The following is a 22,017-nucleotide window of genomic DNA, read 5'->3' as shown; positions in this document are numbered from 1 at the left end:
CGGTGCTGCACAACGTTTTATGGACACAGCAAGAACTAAGCAAAACAATAAATATATTTCATGCAGTCCCTTGCGTCAAGCCCACAATTCCTCTGTACCTTTCCTCCATGTCTTAAAATGGACCTCAGAGACTAGTATGCGCTAAAATTCTATTCACTCACTCTCATCATAATTAACCAAAAGCATCTAGCTGAGGTGGGCTATTGTAACACTTTTTATTTACAGCACTAGAAAATGTGATTAAGTATATAAATACATTTTTTTCACTTTAAAAGTAGTATAGCTCAAGAGCATGAAAATAGCAGAACAACAAAACACATCTGATACTTAAACCCATCCAAATTCAAACTAGAAAATCTTGTCTTTGCAAAGAAAGTGCACAAGAGACATGTCCTTGAAGTGTCATCCACTTCCATCAAAATCCAAATTGATTCTGCGGAGTCATCCCAAAAACATTTTGAACTAGTAAAATATGTTACTAATCTCCGACCAACTTTGCTGTTGACAACCCAGACAATACGGCAAACATTTCAGATTTGTTTAGCATATTTCTCAAACATCTTTATTCATACCTTGATTTAACTTCCAACAACACTCTATTATCTGCAGATAATCTCTGAACCACTAGTCCCACTTAAAGCAATATGTCAAATCGCAATTATAAAAACCTTTGTCCACCTCAAACCTTGTAATCAATTCTCTCACCAGTCCCTCCTAATTTAGCTGATGATCTTCATGCACAACAAGCACCCTCAGGGCCAATCTAGTAAGTGTCTCCCTTTCTCAGAGGGTCTTCCTTGCCGTTAACTTTTTTTTATTTTTTATTAAATATATATTTTTTTATTTTCATTTTACCTGGTACGATACATTTGATCCGTAAGTTCATAAAAAGAAAACAAACATTTCAACCATGGAATATCATAGTGAGATAGATTACAAATCATAGAAAACAAAATGAACAGTTCTCAAGTAATTAGAATTAGCATGAGGATAAAAGATAAGAAAAAAAGATAAGGGATAAAACATAAAAGATAAAAGATACGTTAGACATTGGGGGAGATGTTCATACCTATATGCAGACACAGTAATAACCTTTTAATAACCTTTTAGGGGCATTGTCTCCATAATGCGAGTGGAGCCCAAACGCAGAGCCCCCCACAACCTCATCTTTTTCCCCCTGTTTTTACAGAGAGCGGCTTCAATGTTATGGATACCTAGCAATCTAGTAAGCCACATTTGAAAAGTAGGAGCTGTGTTATCCTTCCATCCTGCTGCCACCAAGATCCGAAGGACTGCTAAGCATACAAATAAGAAAGCCTCCTTATCCCATTCTAGGTCATGCTTGTTACCAATACCAGATATTATAAGGGTAGGGGAAAGGTTTACCTGGATATCTAGCAACCCCAGAAACTTTTCAATCTCAGCACAGATTCCCCTCATTTTTTTACGTTGTGAGAACATGTGAATTAAGTCGGCAGGTCCCTCCTGGCATCTCGGACACTTATCATCCTCCCTTTTGCCCCATTTAAAGAGTTTGGCTTGGGTAAAATATAGATTAAAGAGGACTTTATATTGTTGCGCCCTGAGGTTGGTAGAGCGGAACACTTTATTCGTGAGCTGGAGGGACTTATCCAGGTCAAAATCAGGGTCCCCTAATTTCGTCACCCATGATGTTTCTACTTTAGCCATATCGTCTAGTATTGAGTCGGTCAGGGATTTGTATATCATTTTAATCCGAGCTACTCCTCCGAGCATATGCTTGATTATTCTGATTTCCCCTCCTAAATGAATGCAGGCCTAATCCCATTCATTAATTGATACATATGAAGATACTTAAAAGTGTGGGTAGAGGGGATGCCAAATTTAGTTTGGATATCGGTAAAAGCGAGTAGCTTCCCTGTGCCTTTATCAAAAATGTCCCCCATTCTTCTGATTCCTTGTTGTTCCCAAATAGCCCCCATCCTACCATTGCTCAATTGAGGGAAGATTTTAGAATCCCATAGTGGGGTATAATAATTTAATTTTGGAATTAGTAGTGTTTTCTTGATAGCTTTCCACATTTTCCATATTCCATCCATAATTTTATATTTTGTTGTATTAAAATTCCCTCTTTCTGTTCGTCGTAGCAGCAGCCCTTGAGCATCATCCCCCACTAGTAATTTAAAAATAGAAGGAGGCTCAGATGGGTCAGTGTGGTTAGGAGAGATATCCAATAGTATTGTCATATGACTCATAAGGCATGCCCATTGGTAGAATCTAATATTAGGTGCTGCCAAGCCACCCCTCTCTTGCGGAAGTGATAAATATGTTAGCGACCTTCATTTTTTACCATAGGACCATAAAACATTTGAGAATACTGCTTCTAGATTTTTAATCCATCTCTCCTCAACCAGTAGCGGAAATGAGCAGAAGAGATAAAGAATTTTTGGCAGCATAGTCATCTTTAGAACGTTTACTCGCCCAATTAAGGAAAGATGAATAGTATCTATTCTTTTCAATTCTTGCGTTATAGAGGTGACCAGAGGAACAAAGTTGTCTTCAATTATGGAGTTAACTGCCGGTGTTATCCTGATCCCTAGATATATTGCCGAGTCAACCCACCTAGTATCCTGTCTTACCATATTATTAGTGCATATTATTTGAGTCTTGTTTTCATTAAGACGATATCCAGAATAATTACCAAAATCCCTGGCCATGCCTGTAAGAGCTGTTATTGCCCGTTCCGGGTTAGGAGTTATGACAGCCAAATCATCAGCGTATGCCAAATTTTTTGTCTCATAGCCTCTACATACTACTGGATCGATTGCCTGACATCCTAAAATTCTACGAATCATGGGGTCTATGTATATGCCGAACAGTATTGGGGAGCATGGGCACCCCTGTCGTATCCCACGAGATATTAAAATCTCTTCCGAACTTCCCCCCATCATCTGGATCCGGGCCCTAGGGTTGCAATACATTGCTTTGATAGCACTCTTCGCACCAATATCCCCCATAACCTCTTCGCACCAATATCCACCATAAAAACCGCCAGGTGACACGATCAAATGCTTTCTCAGCGTCGAGGAGGATCATCGCATCTGATCCCCCCGGCCAGCATGGATATCAAATAGAGTGATTACCCGTCTCACATGGTCCGTTGTTCCCCGACCCGGGATAAACCCATGCTGCCAGGGGGACACCAGGCAGACAATGACCCTCCACAGTCTAATAGCCAGGACCTTGGCATAAATCTTTGTATCTGAATTAATAAGGGATATTGGTCGATAAGCACCGGGTTCATCCTTAGGTTTACCCTTTTTATGGAATACTACGATGTTGGTTCCCTTCCATGAGCAATGGATATCCATGGTATAAATTATACCATTAAATAGATCCATTAATAAGGGAGTTATAGTATCTTGAAGACATTTATACACTTCCAGCGGGATGCCGTCTGGTCTTAACGCTTTCCCTATAGCTAGGTCCCTCATAGCCTCAATTACTTCCTCCCTTGATATCTCTTCTTCCACCCCAAGTCTATCTTGCTCTGTCAATTTTGGGGCCAAATCATCCCAGCTTGTACTAGTGAAGTCCGATCTTATCTCTTCCTTATATAGTGCCTGATAGTAATTTTTAAGATTTCTCGGATCTCTTCTGGCTCGGAATAATTCTGAGTTCCTTCGCAAATGTTTTTGATGATATTTTGGCTACTCTTTTGTTTAATTCTTAGAGCTAATAGTTTACCCGCCTGCTCACCGGTTTTATACATTGAGCCCCTATCTGTTTGCTATTGATCGGCCGCTCTTTGGGATAATGACTGATTTATTTCTGCTTTAATAACCATGACTTTCTGTTGTGTTTCTATGATTTCACGCCCCCTGGCTATCGCTCTGACCAACAGTTCTTCTGCATCTGCTAGCTGAGTCAAAAGGTTCTCATTATGGGATTTGATGTCCTTCCTGAGCCTTGCAAAAAAGCTAATTACCTCCCCTCTCAAAGCCGCTTTAAATGGTTCCCAAACCATATTACGAGATGACTATACCGATTGATATCGAAGTAGCTTTGGGCCCAATCCTTTAGGTGTATGACAAATTTACTGTCAGCTAATAGCTTTCTTTCAAAAGTCCACCTCGATGATGGTCTGGTCAGGGTATCAATGTGCAATTGGAGTATCAATGGATTGTGATCAGAGATTACCTTGGGTGCTTTCTTAATTTACACCCTATTTAAGAGCAGAGCAGAAACAAGAAAATAATCTAGTTTAGAAAACTTTTTAGCAGGACAGGAAAAGTATGTGTATCCAGAATTATTAGGCTCCTTTTCACCCCATACATCTTGCAGCCCATGGGTTTTGATTAATGCCGTTATGGCACAAAATACCCTGGGCTTCCGACCCTGATATGAGGTAATCATACCTGATTCGGTAAAATCCGCAGAGATATTTAGGTCTCCACAGACTATTAGAGGAGGGGGCCAATTCAATAATTCAATCTCGAGATTGTTGAAGATTTCAGGATCATCGTGATTTGACCCATATATAGTACACAGTGTAAAGCCCAAGTTCATTTCAACGACTGCCCAGCGACCATGAGCATCTGCCTGGTGTCATCTTCTCCCCCCCAAACCAGGTTTAGCCAATATGACAACTCCTCTAATACAGGAGGTTTGGGAGGAGCTAGCCAGCAGCTCGTATCCTCTTATATTTAGTAGATGTTTCTTAACCCATGGTAGATGGGTCTCCTGTAGACAGAGTATATCAGTTTGGGTTAGTCTAATATATTGGGCTAACCTCTGTCTCTTACCCCAGTCATTAAGACCCCCAACATTAATAGTGCAGATACTAAGTCTCCCCATTGCACTTTTTTAATTCAGACTCTAATACCTTTTCTCTATTTTTCAAACATCTCACACAGTTTCCAAAAATCCCTTTGAAAAAAACTTTATACCAGGTACAGTGAATTTTTCTTATCTTTTTTCTCATTTTTATTAGGCCCTCCTCCCCACCTCGAAGCCTCCCCCCACCCCCAAACCCACCTCCCCTCCCATCCCCCCTCCCCACTCTGGCATTACCTTTAACCCCCTTTGGGCGCTCAGATACAAGTATGAGCATGTGATGTGGACTGTGGAAATTGGCAGTGGCCAATTTAATATGCACCTATATCTTCAAGTTGACCCATAATTATCATAGATTGGTACAATGATTCAGATTCCTCTTACTTAACAGCTGAAGCTCAATGACCCCATTAACCCCAGGTTGTTTTTCCACTTTTCTTGCAATTATAAAGACAGAGCTAAACCTCCTTTACTTTTCCCGACCCGGTGCGCCCCCTATCCTTCATTAGTGCATATAAAATTACAGACAGCCTTCCACACCCACTATACCGATTAACCAACAGTGCTATAACTTCTTTGCTTCTTATTAGTCAAAACATGATAACCTCCTAATTACCCAATGTGTCCAGATATTCTTTAGCTTTTATCTCTGTGGCAAAATATACCACAGAGCCATTATTAATTACTTTTATTTGAGCTGGGTTGATCTCGAACACCTGTACGTTTTTGTCCTGAAAAGGTTTTATGAGTTGTCTGAGCCGCCATCGTCTCTCCACTGTCACATGGCAGAAATCAGGGCGGTCGAAGAAGGAGACCCCTCCGACTGATCTCTTAGCATCTGGCCTCACCTTTTCATATATTGCCTGCCGCAGAAGGAAGTTACCGAAAAAGACGAGTAGAGCTCGGGTCTCTCCCCATCTTTAGCTGGGGCCCGCCGTTTTAGCGGGATGCACTGTGCCCTTTGGATTTCCACTGGCCAGTTCCATTCTGGGAAGGCACTTTTGCAGAGGTCTATTACATATTGTCTGGGGTCGGCCCCTTCAAGGCCTTCTTGTATTGCGAGTACACGAAGGTTATTACGTCTTTGCCTGTTTTCTGAATCTTCAAGTTTCCAATGGATGTCCCGGATTTGTGCCGATTCTCAGAAGGTCTTCCTATACTTTCTGAGAGTCGGCCAAGATTCTCTGCTCGCTAAAAACACATCTGCAGCTTCAGATGACCTCAATAATGTCCACATTCTCTAGTGCCAAGCTAACATTCTTGAGAGTTGGCATTCTGACACCAGCACTATCCAAGTTATATCTCAATCCACTTGGTGACAGTCTTAATGACATGGGAATATTACATCATCAGCATGCCAAAGGTAGACTACTTCAATATGTGCTCCCAGAAAATACCTCTGACTTAATGGATGTTCTGGCCAAAATCCAAACCTGGATGACTCTTCATAATTTATAATTCAATCCTTTAAAAAGCAAGTTTCTGTTCAGCTCACCCCTCATTGTTACAACCCTTTCCTAAACTGGCTTGATGTTACTGACACTAACTACCTAACTGTAAGCCTACCATCACGAAGATCTCAACATTTTCAGTTTTTTTTCTTGAAAGTCATCTCATTGATCAGAAGTAACAACATAGCCAAAGACACTCACACAAGGCAAGGCTTGTTCGCCCCTGTACCAGGACCTTCTGTGAGTGGTCCAAATCCTGGTTCTCTCCGGACTCAGTAGCATAATTATCAAAGGTTTTGAGTCACCTTTGCAACCTGCAAGGAAAGGAGACGCAGGGCAATGCAAAACCTAGAATGAGAATTAAGAAGCCATGCAAGGCCACTTTGTGTGGCCCTGTGTGGATTGGTAAATCTGGAGTAAAGCAAGGCAGCACAAGTCGCTGTCTTGTATTACTCTGTCGCGGGAACACGTTGCATGGGTGTAGCGCGAGTGTTCCCGTGCATCCATTCATGGATTTTGGTGCATTCCCAGATTTACCATGAGTGGTAGACCAGGAAATGCATCAAACAGCTGCGCCTTCCCATGGAAATATCTTTATTTCTCCTCTTTTTTCCTCTTTCTATGTATGCTGCATTTTGCAGCTCACATAAGAAGAGGGAAACGCCTCAAATGAAGGTTTGTGTGCAGAAAAGTGGCCCTTCATGCACAAAAACAATCCTGCCTGCAACGCAGGCACTCTTGCACCATGACGCAAGGTTGCCTGTCTTGACGCTAGGCAGCACATAGTGTGCCAGCACAATGAGAGGACAGGAATGAGCCATATAATGTCAAATATACCGCATTCCTGCCCTCTCCCTGTCACACAACGCAGCTCAGCAAGCTGTCTTGATGTGCTGCATTGCAAGACATTTTGATACATTTGCCCCTAAGTTTGCCAAACTTCAAAAATCCACCTTGAACGCCTCTACCGCTTGAAGATGCTTTCCACATCAGAGCCAGATTAATTTTGGGAACCAGACAAATGTACCACATAACCAAAATACTCACTTAGCTGGGAGTATCTATAAACTACATCTACAACCTCCTTCACTTAGATCTTCTTGCTACCTTGCCACGAACTTCAATATGTTCTGAGCACTACTCCTAGAGACCCTCACCTAAACCAATAATTCTTCAGTTTTGCACTGCTTCATCCCATTCTTTCTTGAAACACCTACTATTAGATGAACACTACCTCTCCTCCACCTCCTAACATAATTGTACATTATGCCTAGTTCTGTCAGTTGCTTTGTCTCCCAATTTGACTCTTCCCTTCCTCATCTTTACTGAATGCCCTCTATGATTCCCAGATTAGCCACATTATTATTTGATAAAGATTTTATCTTCAGACATAGAATCATATTTTTATAAATATTTATTTAAGGGAAATGCTAACAGAATTGTAGAGTCATGTGTTACAGTGGACATTTTTAAAATTCTGATATAGACACCTGTCCTCTATGCAGGCATGTAAGAGTGGATGAAAGACCTGACCAGATCTCCAGTTGTGTAGTTAGCTGCAAGATCAGAGATACCATAAGAGGTGCTGGAGGCCTATTATTTAGGATGACAGAATGTGAGGGTACCTGATGGAAGGGACGCCTTTGTAGGTGATCTAAGTGTGTTGGTACCTGACTGGAGGCATGCCTTTGTGGGTGTGTGGGTGTTTATGTAGTGAAAACATTTGAGTGAATTCTGGAGTTAGCCTATGAGGAGACTGGATAAAAGGTCTGGCATGCTGTCACTAAGCATGAGCGGATTTTGCGGATTGGCAATCCGCGAATTTTGCGGATTTGCGGATTCGCAATCCGCAAAATCCGCGAATTCCCGCGAATTTGCGGATTTTTTTTTTTTTTGTGTTCGCCCGTGTTTCTGCCAGTTCGCGAGGGTTTTGACAATTTCGCAATTTGCAAACTTACCTGTCGGGTCGCAAGTTTTGCGAACTTGTTGTTTCTACGTGTCCAGCCTGTTTGGGACACTCTTCTTCATCACTGCCACTCTCTGTCACCACTGCCACTCTCTGACTACTCATGCCACCCTCTGGCCCACCCATGCCACCCTCTGTTTCATCACTACACCCTCTGGTTGTCCAGTGTACATTATTTTCGGCAAAGCAAAGCACACCTTCCCTGCCTCAAGTGACCTGAATTAATTTGGGGCTGATTAATGTGTCACAGAATATTTTTTTAGCTGGCACCTGCTTCCTTAGTGCGCCCTGATTAGTGATCTTTTGCACTTGCTAAGTGCTTTCATTGTTGCAAAATTAGTTACAACACCTGCCCTGCCCCAACTGACAATAATGAATTAGGGGCTGATTAATGGATTTTAACTTCCAGCCTGGCTCCTGCTTGTCTCCCTTAGCTGTAATTCAGGACCTTTGTGGCATATGTGTAACTATTCTGAGGTTCAGAGCAGGGTCACATAATAGTTTCAACTGGCAACTGAACTCTGGAGGGGCCCCTCAGGAAGCACTGCAGGAAATGGCTACTAATGATGTGCCTGAACTTTTGAACCTGGTAAGTAGTTACTTTCAGTTTTGCCAAGATCGTATTTCTGCAATTTCGCACTTATTCGCGGGGCGCGAACTCACGCTAACAGTGCGAGCAGTGCGAGCAAAATCCGCTGCTCGCGGATTTGCGGATTTTGCGGGAAATTCGCAAATCTCGCGGATTGCGGATTTCCCGAAAATCCGCAAAATCCGCGAGCGGAACGGATTTTCCGCCCACGCCTAGCTGTCACCCCTGGGTAACAGGCCGCTTCCTTGCTGCCTTAAAGGTGAATGTTTAGAGAGATTATGCCAGAAGAGCCCCAAACTGTCCATTGTAAGATAAAGAGAAAGGGCCCCTCGACCACATTGACTGCACAGGTATGCATCAGGCTGGTTCTGATCAACAGGCAGGGAGATTTTTTGGAGAGCCCTCTTTCCCCAACCTGTCTCGGAAACAGTGAAAAAAGCTGTAAAGAGGAGAAAGGCCAAAGGAAACCTAGGGGCAGATTTACAATAACTGGCGCATCCCCAGGGATGCGCCAGTTATTGTGTGCCGCAGCTCCGCCACCCATGGTGCGCCGCATTTACAATGTAGCGCACCATGGAGCGAAAACGGCACAGATGCGTGACGCATCTGTGCCGTTAAGGTGGCGCATTTCTGGAGTTGCGTCGCAAGCGCGACACAGCTCCAGCAAGGCTCGGGGGTGCCCTATCTGTCCAATGCTGCATCAAGCGCAGGGTTTTGACGCAGCATTGGCCTAAAAGTGACTGAGTGAAATCTTGTAGATTTCACTCAGCCACTTTTGCGAGGCGCACCTGCCCCGGATCGCCCACCCTGCGCCGGAACGCCCACATGTGGCGCAGGGCATTACAACGTGACGCATCTGCCTAGATGCGTCACGTTGTAAATGGGTCGCAGGGATGCGCCACGTTTACGCCGCTGTTGCCTGACGCAAACTTGGCGCAAATCCAACATAAATCTGCCCCCGAAATTCATCACGTTCCACATCAAAATGTAAGAAGGAGAATAACGTCAGGTCACTTCTAGTGCTGCCAAACACTGGATTACGAGGGCTATCCACAATTAACACCCAGCCAAGTACAGATATATTTTCTTCCCTCCATAGAGTCGACGCCTGCCTGGATACTGACCACCTGAACCAATATTATCTTACTGGCTACTGTTTGGCATTCCTAGGAGGAGATGAGAGTAAACACCCTTGAAGTCAGCTTGGAATGTTGGATGTTGCTCTGACCAGGTGGGAACTAAACATCATGGTGATATAGAACCTTATCTATAGGATTTTTAAGGTCTCTAAGAGCCAGAAGAGTATAACTGAATGGGATTAATACCTCATATACGCGTTATCCTTTTGTCTGCATTAAAGCGATGTGGTTCCGCCGGGAATTAGGAAAACTTTTTCAGAACAGAAAGGAGGACGTATGTTGAAGAGCAGGTACGTGTGAGGGAGATATTGAAGGTAAGCGTTTGGTTTAAGAACTCACTCCGTAGGAACATTGTACGTTCATGCAGGAGAGTTGTTCACTAATGAAGGATAACCAGTCTCAAAAAAACGCTTGGGGGGTGAAGTGTGAGAGAGATGTTTTAAATTAGTAACGTGAGAAAAACGCAATGAGAAATCAACGTTGAAGGGCAGGAGATCGGTGAACCACTTAATGGCTGAAAGGGGTTAATCGCGCAGGGTGAGATTTTATTTTAGCTGTATCGTATGAATGTTGTAGTCATTTGCACCAGGACTGTTTATAAAGCTATTGTGATGTAAAGTAGTGGCATACAACCGTTGACAAAATGTAACATGATGAAATACCCGGACAACACGCAGCGCGCCTCACAGTCTTATGAAAGTTAATATCATTACGACTTGGTGGTAAGATCTTTTTATGTAATGCATTTTACAAGAGGTTACTTTTGTATATGAAAAAGCGTACAGTGTACTTATTGGTGTTTATTGTTCTCACAGTTACCCCTGACGAAGGGCCCCCAGAGGCCCGAAATGCATTGGGTTATGTAAATAAACTGCTTTCGGAAGAAATGAGCATTATTGCGTATTCTTGAATGAAGAGGCACGGATGGCCCATCTTGAATATGAGAAACTTTGGAAATTGGCTTCGCACTTGCATGTGTCTAAATGAAGAGTACAAATGAGAGAAGATGAATAAATAAGGATGACAAGTGATAAATGGTTTATAAGGAAAAATACATTATGCTAACGCAGACAGTAGCAATTGTGCCATGGTCCAAAGGGGCACTTACTATAGTGTCCCACTATAGTGTTTATCATTAACTTCGTGCCACGGGAGCTGGGCACGGTACCATCGAGCACGCCTGGACTGAGTAAAGACTTGAGAATGTGGTTGGAACCGAGGAGTGCAGCTCACCCCCCACCATTCCATGTTCAAATCCCATGGTTATGGCATGGTTACTGTCTTTGATTATTAATCACCACCAAAAAGAACATCTTTGTGCAGCCCTTCCGTATGAAGGAGGTAAGTAGACAAGATGTATGTCAACAGTTTATCCATAGATATGTTACCTGAGCCATACAGAATAGGTAGAGACCTTATTCATCTTTTACCACAGATTTTAAAGTAATACTTTAAGATGTATTCACTATAAAATAAACGTAATCAAACGAGTTTACTTAAAAAACACATCAATAATTGTTAAGACACATTTTTACAAAAACTGCATATTTCTTGTTGTGTACAGTTAATTAATCTTACCTCATCATAAGAGCCTGTTATGTATTTGTAGAGCTCCAGCATTGCTGTGTCTTCTTTAAATTCATTTTCATGTTTCTGAAACAAGGCATTGTAGTAAATAACACTTACTGTGAGGCAGATGTGTGCAGAATTAATGATAACACTGCACATAATTTGGTTCCAGTAATCTCATGCAGCCAAACCAAAAACTGTAAGACTGATTTCATTGGACAAAATTCTTGCACACGTAGGGCCCTATTAAGATGGCGGACGGACCTGCTTCCGCCCGCCACCCCAGAGGAGGAGGGACCGTCCGCAGGGGCAGCGGCGGTCCCTCCGTGCAAATTAGGATGTGACCGCCACCCTGGTGGTCACATCCTGTATGCTTAACATTGCGGCGGGTGCTGCTTGAAGCAGCACCGGCCGCAATGTTAAAAATGCATGCTTCGCATTTGCATGCACAAAGCGGCAGGCACCGCGCGGTGCCTGCCGCTTTGTGCATGCAAATGCAGGGGGGTACCATAGGTACCCCCCATGTGCACCCCCCACCCCCGGCCACCCTGGGGGCCCGCAATGGGCCCCCAAAGAAATCCCTGTATGCCTTTCCACGACGGAGAAGCCGCAGCGGAAACGCATTTGTTCACCCCCATCCTAATATGGCTGGCGGGGTCTGTTAGACACCGCCTCCATATTAGAGCTTTTTTGCCGCGGTCATAAGGCGACTGCGGCGGAAAAGCGGCGGACGGTCTTCCTGACCCCCCCAGCCATCCTAATCTGGCGGGGGTCTTTGAAGGCTCCGCAGTGGTTTTTACGCATCCTCCGGGCCGGCGGACACTTCCGCCGGCCCGGAGGATGCGGAAAAACCGCAATCCTAATCGGCCCCTTAATTTTCACCATCTGAAGCAGTAGTCTTTGGGTGCAGTTAATCAGATGTTTTAGGGCTGCTTGGAACGTAAGTGGCTCTATTGGTCTTTTAGATGCAAGAATGACATATGGCTAATTCTGGCCCCTTATAGCAAAATGGGCTGCATATATATATATATATATATATATATATATATTTTTTCGAAAGGGCTGACAGCTAACATCCGCGCTGCAGTCACACAAAAAGACTCGCACTCCAGGGTCTGTGTTTTAAAGATGTTTAATGGCTCCTGTTGCACTTTGTAGACGCACTCGTACACGGGTGCTGTTAATGCGGGAAGTGCTACCGCAATATAGTCCGCTCCTCGTCTCCTCCCTTTACCCAAAGAGACACAGCACTCGCGGGGGGAAAGTCATTTGATTTTATTCGACTTTCAAACGCACCAGACGCGTTTCGGCATACGCCTTCCTCTGTGGTACAAGGGTATGTCGGACGCGGCCATTTTTATGTACAAAACATGTGATCACATTCAAAATAATAATGAACATAAACAAAGGCCAAGTGCCATCATAATACAGCACACTTTTTAAGCGCCATCTTGTAACGGTGTATTATAATTACCTCCACATCTTCGACAGAAATGATTATACTTAGCAATATTGCTAAGTATAATCATTTCTGTGCTAAAGTGTAATATAGATGAAATATATAGTATTGTCAAAATTGTGAAGTGAGTTAGTTTATTATTTTGGGGTGCACGTTTGGTAATATAGTTTAGGACAAATGTTCATACTAGCCCATACAGGGTATTATAGAATAGGAGAAGTTAGCCCATACAGGGCTTAATAATAAACTTGTCCAGTACTCATAGGGAGTACAAATGTCGAAGATGTGGTGGTTATTATAATACACCGTTACAAGATGGCGCTTAAAAAGTGTGCTGTATTATGATGGCACTTGTCCTTTGTTTATGTTCATTATTATTTCGAATGTGATCGCATGTTTTGTACATAAAAATGGACGCGTCCGACATACCCTTGTACCACAGAGGAAGGCGTATGCCGAAACGCGTCTGGTGCGTTTGAAAGTCGAATAAAATCAAATTACTTTCCCCCCGCGAGAGCTGTGTCTCTTTGGGAAATGGGAGGAGACGAGGAGCGGAAAAAAATATATATATATGTGAGATACAACTCGCCCTTTGCATTAGGAAGGCAACCTGCGATGCTCTGCCATCCGGCTATAAGATGCTTCCTGCTTTCTCCACTCTGGTAATATATTAAGTTTAGCCAACGCGTTTCTGGGCACCACGCCCCTTCTTCATGGGCTCGGACAAACTCACACACGTGATGATTGCTTACTTTGGCTTTATTAAACAGCATCCCCGCCTCGCCTGGTCAGGTGATTCACTGTTTTACTCCAGGGCATTGTGGGGTTTGTAGTGCTGTATGCAGGTAAATTTCCTCGCAGCCAACTCGAGTGTGCCATTGCATTCCGAATTGAAAGTCCATTTGAAACTCTGAGTGAGTTGCAGAGGGGGACAAGCAGGAATATATGCGTGTGGAGCAAGGCGCTGTTTTCACGTTCGGAAAAGTTCTGAACTCGAGCCTCTTCAGCCCGTGGGTGTCGTTTCCTCAGGCTTCTGATGGTGCTCTTCCCCACGGCCGGGCCGCCGCGCAGTCTGTGAGATACAACTTGCCCTTTGCATTAGGAAGGCAACCTGCGATGCTCTGTCATCCGGCTATGAGATGCTTCCTGCTTTCTCCACTCTGGTAATATATTAAGTTTAGCCAACGCGTTTCTGGGCACCACGCCCCTTCTTCATGGGCTCGGACAAACTCACACACGTGATGATTGCTTACTTTGGCTTTATTAAACAGCATATTATCTTATAGCCGGATGGCAGAGCATCGCAGGTTGCCTTCCTAATGCAAAGGGCGAGTTGTATCTCATATATATATATATATATATATATATATATATTCTCGCTCCACTCGCACCGTTCTTGAGTCACTCTCTTAGGCGGGTGCCGCCGCGCGTTGGTGCCTCGCGCAAATATTACAGCTCCAAAAAACCTCCCCCTTTGTCAGGAAGTAAGGCAGCACTCGCGGGGTGATTCAAAACTGCATTTTAATCAGAGATAAGACAAACGCGTTTCGGAGAATACTCCTTCGTCAGTGTCAAAGCGGCAAATACGCGCGGCACCATTTAAAAAAAACAATCATTGTACATTTCATTGAGTTAGAAAGGGGACTGGTGTGCTAAAGTCATAGAGCCCGCCATTTTGGAAGTATTTCGTACTGGATGTAAACACATTTCATTCAGTATACACCGTCAGTTAAGCCCTATTTCACACGTTACCCTTTATAGGGGCATTGCTGCACAAATATCTTAGCATTAACATAACTGTTAAAATATAGCCGTTTTCTAAAATGGTGCCACACGTATTTCCCGCTTTGACACTGACGAAACGCGTATGTCTTATCTCTGATTAAAATGCCGTTTTGAATCACCCCGCGAGTGCTGCCTTAGTTCCTGACAAAGGGGGAACAAGGCTACATTGACGTAGCCGAAACGCGTCAGGCTGGAGACAAGGGTTCAATAAACCACCTTTGCATCTAATTCAAGCGCGCTTTTCTGGGGTCTGTACCTGTGTTGAAGTGGGAATCCAGGTCCGATAGGCAGGAGTTTGGATCATATATATATATATATATATATATATATATATATATATTCACTGAAAAAACCATAGGTTTCACACCGGTTATAGTTAGGAATTAGCATTTAAAAAACCTATTAAATTCACTGAAAAAACCATAGGTTTCACACCAGTTATAGTTAGCTGGAAATTTTACTGATATAAAACCATTGAAATTCCCACGTTATAGTTAGTCGGACTCACTATAACTTGCGCGTGCAATGCACTGCTGATGACATCACATATTACATCACTCATGACATGGTCAGTGACATCACTCATGACATCACTGATGACACCATCCAGTGAATATGTGTCTTTCTGAAAAATAAATATTAGTGAGTTATGTTTAAATATTTAAATACATATATTAGTGTTTCACTTTGTGTATAAGTGGCTACATGTGTTGATAAGTAGCTACATGCGTATGTATATGGGTTATTTGATATTTTTATTAGTATCAGTATGAGTGTCTATATGGTTTGGTGGGGGTATTACTTAGCACATAGATGCATGAGTGACTGACTCTTTGTTTGTATGTGTTTTGAAGACAGCATATGTACAGGACTGTATGGGTGGATGAGTGTCTATATGTGTTTGTTAGTGAGTGAATGACTGTCTCACTAGTGTCTTTATCAGTAACTACATATGTTTTAATCTAGTATATATGAATATTGATGTATATAAGTGAGTATATGTGAGAGTAAGAGATTGTAAGATTTCCTGTTTAAATAAGTATGTGTTTCTATAAGTGATTGTTTAAGAGAATAAATATGTGTAATTTTCAATAGAAGTAAGGTGGAAGTGTGTGTATAACTCTATATTCAAATAAATGGTTGTTCAATAGTTTATTTGCACGTGTGAATATGTGTGTGAGTAACTTTTGGATGAATGTCGGTGTGTAACAGGATGTATAGGTGTATCTCTTCATATGATGAGTGAGTATATGTATGAGTGACTATATAGAACTGTTGGTATTTCTGAAAAGCGCCCCGGGGCGCGCTCCGGGGAGCGTCCCGTGAGCGCCAATATCGCAAACGAAAACATGATCGTGACGTATCGCGTAGCCGCGACCGCGTGATACGCACGGCGTAAGCGCACCCGGAAGTACTCGAGCGAATACGATCGCACAACGTAAACTTCCGACGCGCTTACGCTGCGCGACCCGGGGCGCGCCCCGGGCGCGTAGCGTAAGCGCGTCGGGTCATGTGAGCAGAAAATAACACTTTTCATTGGTTCATAACAGTTTTAGTTTCATAATGATGAAGCCCCTGGTCTTGTGACCTGAAAATAACACTTCTCATTGGTTCAGGACAGTTTTTTTTTCTAAATGATGAAAGACCCCACCTTTTTTCCTTATTCTGACTTTGTCCTTTGACTGAGGAAGACCTGTTTGTTGCTCTCTCTACTTTTTTGCTCCAAATAATGGCTTCATTAGTAGCATCAGCTGGTGCATCTGCCCCACCACCACAACCACCAAGAGGACCAGCTCCAAATTATATTGGTGGTCAAGAACAGGAGGAGGAGGAAGAGGAAGAGGAGGAGGGGAGAAGAAGATGGCTGCCAGAAGAAAATACCCCATACAAACCCAAACCACACATTGTATGGGAGTTTTTTTCAATTCCAGAGGGGAAAAAAAGGTGAATGCGCCCAAGGTGACTTGCCTCATCTGCAATGATGAACTTTCACGGGGCAACCCAAACAAAAAATATTCATTTGGTAACTATACCATGATTCGGCACATGACCAGAAAGCACCCAATCAACTACTCTCGTGCAGAGTTCCGGGAACTGGCCAGTAACCTCCCCCAGTCATCAAGGACCCCCTCCCAAAGAAACCAACCCACTTCCTCGGAACCAGAAACATCCGAGGTGATGCCTTGCATTCAGCCGAGATTTGCTGATTTTAAAATCACTTGTTCTGCATGTGGCAAGCTTATCGCCTATGGCGAAAAAAGCGTTAAGCTCATCGTCCTTGCAGGTGATAATCACAAGTGCCCCAAAAAGAAGTAATTTTTTGGGTTTTTTGTTTTTTTGCTCCAGTTGAGCCAGTTTCAATTCCCTTTTTTTGTTTCTCCCCCTAAAAAAATACAAAAAAAAATATAAAACTGTTTTGAAAAGCCAAAAAAAGTTCAAAAAGTTAAAAAAAAAAAAAATATATAAAACAACAAAAAGAAGAAAAAAAAAAGTTCTTTTTAGAACTACCTCCAATTTCTAAATAAAAACTTCATTTTTTAAAAACTCTGTCACCTTTTTTCATCATAGTACGCTCCCAGGGCCGCTCCCCGGTGCGCGCACCGGGCGCTTCCCCCGCGCAAAACGAAAAAAAAAAAATATTTTAAATGCCCCGCGGGGCCCTTTTATAGCCCCCACATCAAACCTAGGGGGTCAAAGGGGTCTATCCCTGACGCCTTATGGTCAGTTCCCCCTTTGTTTTAGCCACCTCTTATGTCTCGATTTTACCGAGACACAAGATGGCGGCCGCTCTGGACTGTTTCGAATGTTTACAGACACCCGAGAGCCAATCAGCTTTCCATGCGCACCTCGCGTCACGCGCCCGGAGCGCTCCCCGGTGCGCGCACCGGAGCGCTGCTATAGATATATATATTTTTTTGAATCTAAATTACTCAAAATCCACTGCAGCACATATCTTGAGACATAGCAAAGGCACATCGGGCTACCAATCCCTACAATTTTGCCAAATTTGGTGGAAATCCATTCAGCCGTTCGGGTTAAAAGTGAAATCGACCGCCCTATGGAAATTAACATGGGGAAAACGCGTTTTGGGACCCCCCTTTTATCTAGGCCCCCGCTTGACGTATCCCCCCCAAACTTTCAAGGAAGGACCGGAGCTCGACGAGGCCATTTTCAGGAAATTTTCAGGCAGATTCGTCAACCGGTGCCAAAGTTATTCCAAATAGAATTTTGAGATTTAACATTGAAAAAAATCCTAACTATAACTACCTACTGGCGACCGCCAGTAGGTTATATATATATATATATATATATATATATATATATATATATATATATATATATATATATATATATATATATATATATGTATATGTACAAGAAGGGCGGCACAACCGGATACTTTTTGAAAGTTACTTTATTTCACCAACACTCCACCGACGCGTTTCAGCCTCACGGCTTTTCTCACGGTCAGTGAGTCCATTTTTGCTTTTTCTTTATATACTGCCCCACTTGAGCCATTAAGTGGCATTGTGGGATATGTAGTTTTAAAGCAAAATATTTGTTTAAACATAAATGACAGACAAAGGACTGGTGTGTTTACATAACAAGTATAGTACTTAGCGTCCCAAGTTATGTTCACTCAGGGAATTAATTTGTCAATTTAGTTAAAGTAATTCTTAAAGTTCTGTGTAAGGGGTATAGTACCCAAGTTTTTATGAGATTTCTGCAGAGTTCATTCTCACTCCAGATGTATGTGGAGATCTTCTCCGAAGTTCATGCCTTTGGGCTGTTTTGTTCGGAATCGGACAATGAAGCGTGATTCCATTTGTCGCAAGAGACGGACTGTGTCCCCTCCTCTTTCTGTTTTAGTTAGCATTTTCAGTCCATAGAAATTCATGGCTCGCCAGTCTCCATTTTGGCAGGTGCTCAAATGTTTGGCTGTCGCGTACAACAAGTTCTGATTTTTCACTGCTCGTATGTGTTCCAATATTCTTTTCTTTAGCATACATGTGGTAGACCCTATGTACTTCATTCCACATTTGCACTCTATTACATACACCACATTTTTTGATGTGCATGTAATGTACTGTTTGATGGGCATGATTTTTCCATCTGGTTCCAACACTGTCTTTGTCTTTTTACCTATCTTGCAAGCTTTGCACGTGGTACATGGCTTGAAGCCTACATTTTGTTCCATCCACCATTTAGGTTGTTCTTTGGTCTGGAAGTAGCTTTTCACTAATAGGTTTTGCAAAGACGTATTTTTCTTGTACGTGATGGAAGGATGTTTTCCCACCAAGGGTCCCACATCTGGATCACTACTTATTAGATGCCAGTATTTGTTCATTTTTTTGGCAATGATCCCACTCTCCTTGTTGTACGTCGTTACAAATCTCGGTGGATCTTTATCTTGTGGGGGTTTTTGTTTTACAATTAACGTTTCTGCTCTGGTGATTTTATCTGCCTTTTTTTTGCAGTCTTTTAATACATAGTCCTTATAACCTCTTGCTTGGAATCTCAATTTGCTTTCCAGTATCTTATTTTCGGCGTCTTCTGGTTTGGAACAGTTTCTTTTCAATCGTATGTACTCTCCATATGGAATGCTCTTGAGTAGCGATTTTGGATGAAAACTGTTGCCATGGAGTACACTGTTGGTTGCCGTTTTCTTTCTGAACAGTGTAGTTTCCAATATGCCTTCTGAGACATAGACCTTGGTGTCTAGAAAGTCTATCTCATCACTGTTTGTTGAGCATGTGAATTGAAGGCCTTCCTCATTCTGATTTAAAGTTGCAAAAAATTTCTGGAATTGTTCGTTGGTGCCATTCCAGATCAGAAAGAGGTCATCGATATATCTGACCCATAAAATAATACGATCTAGTTCTTCTTGGTCAGTTATATTCCAGGCTATCATTTTCTCCCAGTATCCCATGGTGATATTAGCGTAGTTGGGAGAAAATGAAATCCCCATGGCTGTACCGCACTCTTGTCTATACAGATTGTTATTTAAAAGAAACACATTGTTTGTGAGACATAGATGTATCATTTGTAGAAGCATCGATGTGTGCTCCATTTCCTTTATGCTTCGTTGCTGGAGGAAATATTTGCATGCTTTTAATCCAACATCATGTCTTATGGATGTGTACAGCGACACGACGTCTATTGTCACCAAAAGATAGCCAGGATTCCACGAAATGTCCATTAGAATTCTCAAAAAATCACCAGTGTCTTTCAGATATGATGGCATGCTCTGGGCAATGGGTGCAAGAAAGGTGTCCACATATCTCGATACTTTTTCGTACAATGAATCACAGGAGGACACAATAGGTCTGCCGGGTGGATTAGTCAAAGTTTTATGGATCTTCGGCAGGAAGTAGATACACGGAGTGATGGGAAATTCCGTGGTCATGTATTTCATCTCTTCCTCATTGATTAATCCTTTGGTGCGCCATGTCTTTAATTTTTCATTTAGATCGGACATCATTTTCATCATTGGATTTGATGTTAACTTGCTGTAATGTTGAGATATATTCAGCTGACGTTCTGCCTCCAATATGTAGTCACTTGTGTCTTGAATAACAATATTCCCCCCCTTGTCAGCGGGTTTTATTGTTATGCTGGCATTGTTCATCAGGTTTTGTATAGCTTTTCTTTCTTTCATTGACAAGTTTTGTCGTTTGTTGTCTTTCACTTTTGATAATTTGTCGATTTCTTCCGACATTGCCTCTGCGAACAAGTCAATTTTATTGCCTGGTGACAGGACTGGGCAGTAACGGGATTTTTTCTTTAATCCAGTGCTTGTACTTTGATTTGTTTGAATGTTCATTTGTTGTAACATTTGTGTGTCCGTTACATTTTCACCTTCCGGATTGTACATTGTTTCAAATATTTCTCTTAAGTCAGAAAGTTGTTCGATAGTGGTTCCACCTTCCGTTTCCGTTGCTTGCTGTGGTGTCTCAGTAGCATTGTTAGATATCACTTTGTTAGCATGGATTTTGGCCAGTTTAAGTTTTCTCACAAACTTGTATAAATCAATTTTGGTTTGTGGATAGTCGAAATGGGCTTCTGGACAAAATGATAAGCCTTTATTTAGAACCTTTTGTTCATCGTTGGTATTTCGATAAGTTCACAATTAGATTGGTTACTTCCTGCTTCGTAGGGGGTATTGCCTTCTTTCGCTGCTTTGACCTGCGGGTTTTTCTGGTGCTGGTGAGGGATTTGGTGGGTTTTGCATGCCTCTTCCCCTTCCCCTTCTTTGGAAGGGCATCCTCCCTCTGCCTCCTCTGGTGATGTCTTTTTCTAAATTCACCATCTTCACTTCCTCTAAAATGTTGAAGTTTTTTGACTGTTCACTCGTCAACTCAGCCAGACTGGCATCCGATTCACTGCCACTTGATGCTGGTGTATTGAGAGGAAAGTTTTTTTTCAAGTTGTCATAGCGCCTTGCAAAAGTGAGGATACGTCCATGTATATAATCTAATTCATCCCTTCTGAACTTTCGCTCTTTGCGTTCCTGTATTTCCGTTTCATACACGTCCAGTCGTGCTTCCATTTCTGACCTTAACTTTTTAATTTCATCCTGCTTTGTATCTTTTGAAATTATTTCTTCCAGCTCTTTGATTTTTAATGTGATATCGTCTGTATCTATTTTGGCATGCTTAATGAGGATGCGCATCATATTCAGAGAGCACATTGTATTGTTTTCAAGCCATTCCATGATAAGATCTTCCTTTGTATCTGGATGTGTTGGCATAGTGAAAATTCTCAATCCCCTCGGGATTCTTTTAACTTCCACATAGTTCTCGAGTGCTATGATCTCCCAACTTTTGTTTATTTCTTTTTTATATAGGCGCTCAAGTGTATTCATTTGCTGCTTTAAAGTGACATTCTCATTCTCTGTTGGCTTTGTTTTTCTTGTCACTTCTGCTGTTGTGGCCCCTGGTTTGAACATAGTTGACGCTTTCGTTGCGCGTTTGGCAACTCGCGCTTCCATGATTTTCCAGAGCTTTATGTAAACACTTTCACTTTAAGAGTGTTTCTTTGTGGGCGGTTTAGCTAACAACTTCTGTTTCTGCGGTCTGACTTGTATTCCCCTGTCTCGCGTTCCGTTAACGCTCAGACAATTCACTGTGATACAAGTACAGTCACTTCGGTAACCCGCTACTGAATTATGCAGTGATTCAGAACGCTCACGTCGTTGTGGTATCTGTTGCAGCCGCAGCCGAGCCTGCCGCTCCGTCCACAGC

At 42.5% G+C, this 22,017-nt stretch overlaps 1 protein-coding gene across 1 annotated transcript in view; it reads right to left on the bottom strand.

Annotated features, from left to right (window-relative positions):
- PLXNC1 (plexin C1) overlaps positions 1-22,017 on the bottom strand; it is a 456,593-nt gene that overhangs the window by 5,653 nt on the left and 428,923 nt on the right. Inside the window, exon 30 of the mRNA XM_086919059.1 lies at positions 11,539-11,613. Coding sequence (XP_086775185.1) covers positions 11,539-11,613 — 75 coding nt within the window. The remainder of the gene's footprint in view (positions 1-11,538; positions 11,614-22,017) is intronic.

The sequence above is a fragment of the Lissotriton vulgaris genome, chromosome 1_1, assembly GCF_964263255.1.
Source record: "Lissotriton vulgaris chromosome 1_1, aLisVul1.2, whole genome shotgun sequence".
Lineage (NCBI taxonomy): Eukaryota > Metazoa > Chordata > Amphibia > Caudata > Salamandridae > Lissotriton > Lissotriton vulgaris.
Note: the sequence above shows the minus strand (reverse complement) of the source record. Positions and strands in the feature narration are given on the sequence as shown.